This window comes from Elephantulus edwardii, unplaced genomic scaffold (assembly GCF_000299155.1).
Source record: "Elephantulus edwardii isolate Elephantulus edwardi_28Jun2011 unplaced genomic scaffold, EleEdw1.0 scaffold00001, whole genome shotgun sequence".
Lineage (NCBI taxonomy): Eukaryota > Metazoa > Chordata > Mammalia > Macroscelidea > Macroscelididae > Elephantulus > Elephantulus edwardii.
In genome coordinates this window covers 43,353,672-43,364,469 of record NW_006399751.1, presented here as the reverse complement: position 1 = coordinate 43,364,469, position 10,798 = coordinate 43,353,672, and the positions used below count along the sequence as shown (strand labels likewise).

Genomic DNA, 10,798 nt, shown 5'->3' with positions numbered 1-10,798 from the left:
AGAGAGGTTCCTAACAGCAGACTTTCCCATCGCAATATGTTTTTTGATTTCCTGGCTGCTGGTGCCAAGAGTGTTGACCATGGAGCCGAGCAAACTGAAACTGTGAACAATCTCAATCTCTTCGCCATCCATCCTGATGCTACCAATTGGTCCAGTGGTGAGAATCTTTGTCTTCTTATCCTCCATTACTATGATAATCTTCACTGTGAAGTAACTGAGCACATGTGAACCTTTAGCCAGGGATTATTGAGATATCAGGAAGACTATCTAGGAGAATTTACCCCAAACCTATCACACTACCAGCTGAGTCAGTTCCAACTCACTGTGGCATTAGGTCCAACAGGACACACTGGACCCAGCTGGTCCTACACTGCCTGGTCCTGAACTACCCTCATAACCCTCAAACACTGCTAGCTGGTCCTACACTGCCTGGTCCTGAACTACCCTCATAACCCTCAAACACTGCTATGCTTGGGCTTCTTGTTAGCTGTTTTTGGTTTTAGTTTGAGCAAAGGATTATAAGGCATAATACTTTTCCATATAATAATTCATAAACACTGTTTTGTAACAGTGTTTAATTAATTGCCATGTTATTAGAGTCAGTGACTCTGTGTACTCCTTTCATCTTCTTTTTATACTTCCTGGATCATTCAACATTCTACCCAAACGATCTTTAAATATTGCCACCAGTGACTTGAATTTTTTTCAACTCCTTCAGCTTAAGAAACGCTGAGCGAGTTCAGCCCTTTTGATTTTCTGACTCCAGCTCTCATTATAGTATCTTGCTTTGTCGTCCCAAGCTGCCTTTTAAAATTTTCTATTCAGGTCTTTGATTTCTTGATATCTTCCTTTAGCTTTGGCTTCTTGGTGCTCTAATGCAATACTCAGAGTCTCATCTGACATCCATCTTGGTCTTTTCTTCTTCTTTGTAATGATCTTTTGCATTCTTCATGGACAATTTTCTTGATATCCTCCCAGAGCTCATTTGGTCGATGCTCATTGGTGCTTAAGGCCTCAAACCTGTTCCTGAGATGGTTTTGAAGTTCGAGTGGGACAGACTTAAGGTCAAATCTTGGTTCCCGTGGACTTAATTTTCCTCAACTTCAGCTTGAACTTGCATATGAGTAGTTGGTGGTCTGTCCCACAATCAGCACCTGGCCTACTTTTCACAGCATCCACAAATGTAATTGATTTGATGCCTATGCATACCATCAGGGAGATCCATGTGTATAGTTAGTGGTATATTCTTCGCCAGCACCATAATTCAAAAGCATCAGTTCACTGGCATTCCAATTCACTGTCCAGTTTTCACATGAATGTGAGGAGACTGGAAATACCATAGCTTGAGTCAGGGGGACACATTAGTCCTCAAAAGGCATCTCTGCTATTTTTAACACTTTAAAGAGGTATTTTATAGCAGATTTTCCACATTCAACACACTTTCAAATTTTTTATTTATACTAGTTTATTTATAACATTTGAATACATTGTTTTTCAGACCAGATTCTTACAATTTCCCTCATTCCCCCATCATGGGGCTGATTGTTTTCTTGATTGCTGCTTCCATGAATGTTGACCATGATCCAAGTAAAACAAAATCCCTGACAACTTCAATATTTTTCCATTTATCTTGATGTTGTTTATTGGTCTAGGAGTTTATTGTCTTTATGCTACAGTATAATCTGTAACAAAATCTATAGTTTCTGAGCGTCAGAAAACACTTCAAGTCCTCTTTGCTGTCAGCAAGCAAAGTTGTATAATCTGCATATAGTAGGTTTTTAATAAGTCTTCCTCCAATTCTGATACTACAGTCTTTGTCATATAGCCAGATTCTCAAATTATTTGCTATTGTACAGATTAATAAATACAGTGAAAGAATACAAGCCTAATTCTAATTTTAAATCAGGTTGGCACCGTTAAGTATTCTGAAATCTATATTTTTCACAATGTTAATCTATCCATATTTTTTAGGATCTACAGAGAAAAATGTTTCAAATACACATCTGATAAGACAAAGTTAAACATCTTTCTAGTAGTCTCTACTCCCAGGCAAGATCCATTTGACAGCAGCAATGACGTGCTTCATTCCACATCCTCATCTGAACCTAGCATGAAGTTCTGGAAGCTCCTTATTGATATACTGCTACAACCAAGTGTGAATTATTTTCTATAATTTTGCTTGAGTGTGATATTACTATTGTTTGATAATTCCCACACCTTTCTTTGGAATGGACACAAATAGAAATCTCTTCTAGTCACTTGGCCAGATAGCTGTCTTCCAAATTTCTAAGCATACATTAAGCCTTAAAATCTTGTATCCATTTGTTGAAACACCTCAACATCTCCACCTCTCCCGGAGCCCTGTTTTGGCCAATACCTTCAGTGCTGCTTGGACTCCTTCCTTCCAATACCATTGCTTCTTGACCCTGCGCTGCTTCCTGAAATGGCTGAACATCAAGCACTCTTTTTGGTTCAGCGGCTCTGTGTATTCCTTCCATTTTCTTTCATGCTACCTGAATCATTCAATATTTTACCTTAGAATCCTTCATTGTTGCAACTTAAGACTTGAATTTTGTCTTTAATTCTTTCAGCTTGAGAAATGCCAGGCTTCATCTTCTCTTTTTTTCCCCCCTAACTCTGAGTCTTTGCACATTTCATTATAGTATTTTACTCTCAAGCCTTTTAAAATTTTGTTTATTCCTTTAACTTTACAATTTCTTTGAATCATTTTAGCTACTCTACATTTAAGAGTGAACTCCAGAGGTTCCTCTAATATGCATATAAATACAATAGTGTCTATTTGTGTACATACATATGTAAAATGGTCCACCTTGATAGCTAAGTGGCTGTTTAGGCTGTGAATTAGTACTAAGGTTGGAGATGATAGCAGAATATTAAGATCAGGTGGTAACATGTTTCTTCTACTGACAGTGCAATAATAGAAAAACGTTTCATGATCCTTTCAAGTCGCTATTAAATGAGATATAGTGGTATGAGGCTTATTAAAGAAATGCTATTACTTTTTTACAAAAGAATACAATAGTTGCAAAACGATTTCTTGGTATTAAAAAAGAATAAAATATGGAATCATTTTAGGTCTTTAGGATGTTAGTTTTTAAAATGCAGTTGTTGCATATGGCAGGCTTTCAGAGGCAGTTAAACGCACGGGAGGAGAATGCTCATCCTCTTCCCCTGGCCTCAAACCGTGCATCTTTGGGATTACAGGCAGTTTCTTGCCACTAGGCTACTGGAGCTTCCTTAAATGCAGTATTATTAGTAATTATATAAACACTATTCTGTGACTCTGAATAAGCTGGTTACTCTATGGAACGCAACTTTTTTTCTAGAAAAGTATCAAAATTCTGTCATAGCACTGTTGCTAAGAATAATGATTCAAAATGCAAATTTAAAGTACTATATAAACAAGCACTGTGGCAATGGGACAATTAAAACAGACTTTCAAGGGGAAAAAAAGAGGAACGAACTTGGGGGGTAGAGAAAATAGTGCAACAATGAATGACTGGAAATCCAGAATCTCTGTAAATGTCCATTAAAATGAATACAATTTAATAAAATTTTAAAAAATAAAGTACTGTATAAGTATTTGAAATAATTTTTTTAAAAAAACCCAAATATACTGGTAAATTCATATAAAAGTAGTCAAAGTACATTAAAACGAATAAAATTTAATAATAATTTAAAAAAAGTAGTCAAAGTAAATTCTTTTCTGGAGGGGTGGCATAAACTACAAGAATCTTAACCTGTTTTTCCTACCCTCCAGATATAGAAGTTCTTTGTGTAGGAAGCAAATAAATTTTTAAAAAACACCCCAAAGAATTTTCTCATGTAAACCAAAATGGCCTTAGCAGTGTGTTCCACCTATGAAGTTCTGGTATTTTATGTACATACAGTATTTTATGAAGGTATAAATACAAATATATCTTGTTAAATATGTATGTTCAGAATCCAACTAAAAGGCCTAAAATTAAGCAACCCACATATTTTGGGCATGTTATCAGGCGGGACGAGTCTCTGGAGAAATGTAGCATGCTTCACAAAGTAAAAAGTCAGCAAGAGAGAGGGAGATTCAGTGAGCTGGACTGACGCCATGGCTGCAACAGTGGGCTCAGGAACACAGGTGCAGCACCAGGCAGGTTTCTTCTGCTGTCCACACTGTCACTTTGAACAAGAACCAGATAGACGGCACCTAGCAACAACAACAACAACAAATGTTCACTCTGAAGCACAATGCATTCTGAGAGTGTACTAAGGCTTTTGCTTGATTGACTCTATCGTTAAATTTGAGCAGGCCGGGTTTTAGGGGGATCAACTCACACGCCTTGTCTTGCCATACCTGATCTGCCTGGTGGATCCCTTACTGGAGGAGGGGGCCTCTCAGTAGGTGGGGGAGGAAGAGGGCCCGAACGTCCTGGTGAAGGTAAGGGTGGTGTCGATGAAGTAAGGGACAAATTCCTCTGTGGAAGCCTTGGAATTTCATCATTGCCACTGGAACCCGGAGGCACAGGAGGAGGACCAGGCCTGCTGGGTGGTGGTGGAGGAGGTGGGGCCTGTGAGGAGGATGTAGGCCTTGGGGTGGAAGGCACTGGAGGCTTGTTGTTTTGAGGGGGCGGAGGCGGACAGGCTTCTCTGTGGAGGGAAGGCCTGTTGCCTACTGGAGGAGGTGGAGGAGGGGGCTTGTCATCTAAGGCCCTGCTTGGGGTCGGGGGAAGTGGAGGCCTGTTGGAGAAAGGGGAAGAGGAGACTGGGGATGTTTGGCGTAAGGAGCTCCCAAATGCACCCCGGTTCCCAGGGAAAGGGGGAGGAGTAGGCCCTGGGCTGGGCTGCCTGAGTGCTCCAGGCACTGGTGGGGAACCTCGGTTGTATAGGCTTGACTGACTGGGTCTTGGCGTGTTAGGTACTGGAGGGGGTACACTGTCAGGCTTTGAGCCCACATCAGGCCTTGGGGGAGGCATGCGGTTCCTCGGAGGCTCTTGGGGACCACTTCTGTGGCCTGGAGAAGGCACTGGAAACCTCCCTGGGCCACTTGGGGGTGAAAAAGGTTTGGCAGATGTGGATCTTCCTCCTGGTGGCAAAATCGGTGGTCGGCTTCCTCCAGAATCTGATGAACAGGAGAAAAATTTGATTAGAAATCAGCAATACTTAACGATACTAGAGTACTAGAATAGATTCCCAACAATGTCTTCCCTTAGCATGTTTTACAATATAGGTAACTATTTACAGACACTAAGGTGGCACAGTGAGTGTGTTATGGGCTGATAAAAAATTCTGATAATTGAAAGGTGCAGTTCAAATACATCAGCTTCTCTGAGAGGAAAAAGATGAACATTCCTCTCTCATAAAGATTTCAAATCAACAACCTCAACTCAAACTACTGCCATCAAGTCAGAATAGACTCATTGCTGACCCTCCAGCAGGTTTTCTGGAGCTGTAAATGCCACAGAAAGAGACTGTCCTTCTGTCTTCCATGGAGCAGCTGGTGCCTACTTTTGGGTTGGCAGTACAACTCCTCACCCACTAGGCCACCAGAGCACCTGAAGATGGCAGTACATTAATTTATTCCTAGAAAATAGTTTATGTGGGGTCTTCCCGGAGATACAGGAGTAAGCTCTTTGGGAATTCTGAAATAGTTTGAACTTTATAAAAAGATTTAGGAGAGATCTCTTAGTACTGTGTGTGGACAAGAACAAGGATCAAGTTCTGGAGAGTTCCAGAGACATCATTATCATTCTAACAGTACAAGATGGTACCAGTGAGTGGGACTGCTGGTTCCGTTAAGCCCTTCCCCACCAGCTCTTTTCCTTCATATGCCATGTATCTCTCTTTGGTATAAAGTTAGTTATCTCAACAAAGAGCCTCATGTGCAAAGGTTCAAATTCCAAGAAAAAAATATATCAAGAAATATAATTGACAAGTTAGGACTGTAATGAAAAAGAATTAAGAAAGGAAGAGGTTTACTCAAGTGGACTGTATCATTCTGCAAAGAAGTTGTGGTTGCTGTTAGGTGCTGTGGAGTTGAGCAGGACCCACAGAGACCCCATGAACAGACTGGAAGTCAATCAAAATGAGGAAGAACAGTGACAAACATCCTTTAATAATTGGAACATGGAGAGCATAAACATAGACATTCTAGGCATTAGTGAAATGGGATCAACTGGCTTTGGCCACTTTGAATCAGGTAATTACATACTATACTATGCTGGGAATGAAAAAAAAAAAAGAATGGTGTTGCATTCATGGTAAAAAAAAGTTCATTTCAAGTTCTATCCTGAAGTACAATGTTGTGAATGATAGGATATTATCCATACACATAGAAGTAGGCAATGAAAACTTACCCCCTCCTCAACTCAGGTCAACTTCCATTTTGCAGGCAGACAACCCTACTTTATAATTAATGTTAAATTGATATAGTTTAACAACATGAGAAACTAATGGGAGAATTAATGATAAGAGAAAAATCCAAACCTCTACCTCAGAATCCTAGAACAACTCAAGTGAACTCTCAAAACCCAAGTTAACTCTCCTTAAACTGCTGGGTCTGTTCCCCCGCCCCCCCCACAAACGCGTCAGATGGGTACTGTGCCTATGTCGTAACAAGGTGTAATGGGTGGCACATGTCATACAAAAGTATGAACTTCCAATCGTCATGCTTATGAACCGGAATGCACCAACTCTCTGTTGAGCATGTGCTTATGCCAATGAATATTCTAGTTGCTAGAGACAGAGGAGTGAACAGTAGAAAAGACACTGCTCTCCTGCAGTCTGCATTTCTGAAAGAGTAAACAATTGCTAGTAAACAAGTCTTTTTAGATAGCTGTATTATTAAAAAAAACAAAACACAGCTAAGGTGATGAGATAGAAAGTGCCCACAGAGACCAGGACAGCTGGAAGATGGAGCGGTTGGGGAGGGCTCTTTCAAGGCTGTGACATTTGAGCTGACCCAAGAGAGCCAGTCATGGAAAGACAAAGGAAAAAGGTGCTTCTGACAGAGGTGCCAGCTGGTGTGAAGTATCTGAAGTGGGAATAAGTTTACAAGTTCAAAAGCTCGAGGCCTGAATGGGCATTGTACACAGAGAGGAGGTGTTGATCAAATGGAGTTCGAGTGGGTAGTTGGGTCTGTATCGTAAAGAGTCCTATCAGCCAGCCCGAAGATGTTCTGATTTTATTCAAGGTGCAATGAGAACATTCAGAGGGATTTATACAGTGGAGCAACATGAATTCTAGAGAGAATTTTTTATTTAGACTTTAATGCCAGTAAGGCTGTGCTTTTTTTGAGTGCATGGTATATTTCTCTGTCACTAACTTGTGATAAGTTTTATCTATCTCTTGGCTGTGGTGACAGGGAATTTCAGATTAAAGTTGTGGTTACTATCTACCTAACGTGTACAGAATCTTCTAGTATATCATGCAAATTCCATCTTCATTTAATACAAATGCTTATCTTTTTAAAATCTTATTTTCTTCACTTATTGTTAGAACTGGATGGATGTGTTTCTCACCTGCTTCAAATATTTTTGTTGCATTTTAAATAAACACATTTAATTGCAGGTCTGGTAAGACAGAATCTCTTACATTATGGAGTGGTTTCAATATTATACCACTTAGAGCTAAAATTGTGAGCTGAGCCTGATGAAGATCAGTGATCTTATCTTCATGTGAAAGTAAGTATTGCACAGTCCCCTGGTGAATATTTTTGAAAAAATGTTTCCAGTTACAGAATGATGGATAAAATTCCTCTAACCATAATACACATTGAAAAACTAACTAGTTTCATAGTAAATTTTCTTGTGCTTATGTAGTCACGTGGGAGCTCTGATGGCTAAGTGGTAAGAAACTTCACTTACAATGTAAAGGTACATGGTTCAAATCAATCAGCTTCTCTGTTAGGAGAAAGATGTGTCTATTCCCATGTGATGTACTGCCTCTGAAAACCTGCTGAAGGGTCAACTACAGGACATCTCCAACTCAATGGTACTTAACAACACCAACAAAGTAGTCTGTACATTTTTAAGTAGAGTGCTTCTACTTAAGTAATGTATTTAGTGACCAGATTGAAGTTTTCTGCATTAGGCCATGGACCATCTTATAGGCCCATTCCCATGGCTCCCTACAGGGAATACTCAGAATCACGGGCACTGAACTAGCAAATGTGTGTCCTACAAAACAATATCTAGATTCAGTGGGGTTTGTAACTGTATTCCATATGAAGTGCTTTATGCTGTTTTCTGACTGTGGTTCCTAAGCAGGACAGCACTGGACAGGTGAGTAGGCTTCCTCACAAAGAAAGACAACTTTGCCTGGTCCCCAGGGGTGACACTCACTCACTCCTTGCCATCAAGTAGGAATCGACTCATAACTGACCCTTCAGTAGATTCTCAGAGGCTGTAAATCACACAAGAAGAGAATGTTCACTTTTTCCCCAAGGAGCCGTTGTTGGATTCAAACTACCAGCCTTCGGGATGGCAGCATAACTCCCTACACTGTAGACTACTAGAGCTCCTTTTCTCCCTCTCTAGCTCAGACATTTGAAATGTTCAAACAGGCACAAGTTACCTCAGAGACACTGGACAAATAGCCCATAGCTCTATGGAGTAGCTAAACCACCCCCTCTGATCATTCATTCTTTCTTTTTTTAAAAAAGAATGATGCTAAAGGAGTTGCACTGCCAACACAAAGGCACGCAGTTCCAGTCCACTCACTGCTCTGTGGGAAAAAGCTGGACAATCCCCTCCTGTGTATTCACAGTCTCTGAAAACCCACTGGAGGTTGGCTAAGAGTCAATTCTGACTAGACAGCACATCATAGTAATGACAACGACCACCATTTAAAAAACTGAAGATGTTTTAAAGGATATAGCCTCAGAGGTTCACCGAGCCTCCAAACTATCAAACTCTGCCTGTCTGTCTCCAGTTACTATGGAGGAAGGAGACTCTGGTTACCATTGTCCCTGTTGGCCGTGGATCTTAGCTTGGGCATTCCAGCCTGGAACAGTCCTCCCAATCCAGGTGGTCCACCTCCTCCAAAACTCCCGCCGCCTCCTCCACCACCACCGCCAGCTCCTCCACCAAAGCCGCCGCCGCCACCACTGCCACCAGCACCAGCTCCTTTAGGTTCTGCAGTTAGGAAGAAAGCAGGTCAGTTTACACATATGAGAACACCGACTGCCGTTATTTCAAAAGTCTCACCTGGTTAAACAATAAAATAACAATTTAAAAAAAGGCTGGCTGAGCCTGGGCTTAGTATGGATAACTGGAATGCTTTCTTTAAAATGCAGGGTTTCACAGGTTCATCTTACTCTCAGAGAAGTGTTTTTCTCCACACCAGGGCAGTTGCAGATGCAGTTGGGGAAGAAACAGTAAGAGATGCTGGTTTGAACCCATGTCCCCAACCTGACTAGATGGCGCCATATGGGTTTATATATGTTTGTTCTACAACCCAACTAAGATCTGGCAAATAAAAGAGTCTTCAAAGAACCAAGGTCACAAGACAGAGGAAGCTGGGAACAAAAGGGAAATAGTAAAATTAATAAAGATAATATCTCATTATTTTATTCTTTGAAAATATTGTTGCTATCTTGGTGTATTTGCTCATATCAGTATTTTTTTCTTATAAATATTTCTCTTAAATCAAGACCAAATTTAATAAAGTTTTTAGCTTACTTTTTTACTTACTGATTTACTGCTATGTAAAAATACTCTTTTTAAAAGGGTTAAATAATTACATTTTATTTTAGAACATAAACATACAATAGTTAATTCATCAGTTTACTTGATGGTCTTCTGTATTATTTTAATTTTTTTTATATTGAAGAACCTGTATAAAACTATTTACACTTTCAACTAATCCTCATACTATATTATGAATAGCATTCTTGGGTTAATTTTCAAGGTTCTTGATACATAATATAAGAATGTCCTCTGGAAAGGTTCCCATTGGAAATATATGAAAAAGGAAAAATATAACCAGCATCACTGGATAATCTGTAGTGGTGGTTGTGGTGTGTACTGCTGCGCTGGAACCAACCTACAGCTGATCCTTATTGGTGTAGAAATATTTAAATAGGACCCTTAAATGTTGTGTAAGCTCTTACCTTAAACACAATAAAATAAATATATTTAAGCTTATGAATAGGATTCTTTTTTAGTCTCCTGTTAACACTGGACTTAAATATTTAAAAAAAGTTTTGCAATTTGAGAAGGTACATTGCAAATTCTTTGCAATCTGAGAAGATATAAAACAAAACAAAAAATGTTGTTTTATTTTGAAAATAAAAGGACAAAAAACATGCCAGGAAAAAGAAAAAAGTTACTAAGAAGTTGTTCTAGCCTTTGGGGTTATTTGTTTCTGCCTTTCATGGTCTGTGAGCTATCCTACAATTTTAAGTTTTAAAAATTATTAATATTGAAAAATTACCTTTGTCTATAGAAGTGCAAACTAGTTGTGTTCAGTGGATTGTAACTGATTATGGACCTGTTTTTCACCTAGCCGTCTATCTGTCTGTCTGTCTATCTAATACTTTGACTTTTTCTTTGAGTTGATTATAACATCTTAATAATGGTTTCTTCATTAAAAACTCAAAATCTTTGCCACATTTACATTTTATGTCTGTACGATAGTATTAATATTATTCCTCTAAAAATGATCTTTTAAAAACGTATGTGTCTATGTTTGTATTTATGAGGTTAAATGTAGTTTAATGTCTACCTCTTGCCCCCAAAATATTTTTTTTTAATTTTTGTTAAGTATAATGGTATGCACAGGAATCAGATTGATTACATAT

The 10,798-nt window shown here is 39.3% G+C and overlaps 1 protein-coding gene across 1 annotated transcript in view; it reads right to left on the bottom strand.

The window, feature by feature from the left end:
- WIPF1 (WAS/WASL interacting protein family, member 1) overlaps positions 1–10,798 on the bottom strand; it is a 30,026-nt gene that overhangs the window by 7,834 nt on the left and 11,394 nt on the right. Inside the window, exons 3-4 of the mRNA XM_006878819.1 lie at positions 8,958–9,131; positions 4,355–5,119 (exon numbers count right to left, since the gene is read on the bottom strand). Coding sequence (XP_006878881.1) covers positions 4,355–5,119; positions 8,958–9,131 — 939 coding nt within the window. The remainder of the gene's footprint in view (positions 1–4,354; positions 5,120–8,957; positions 9,132–10,798) is intronic.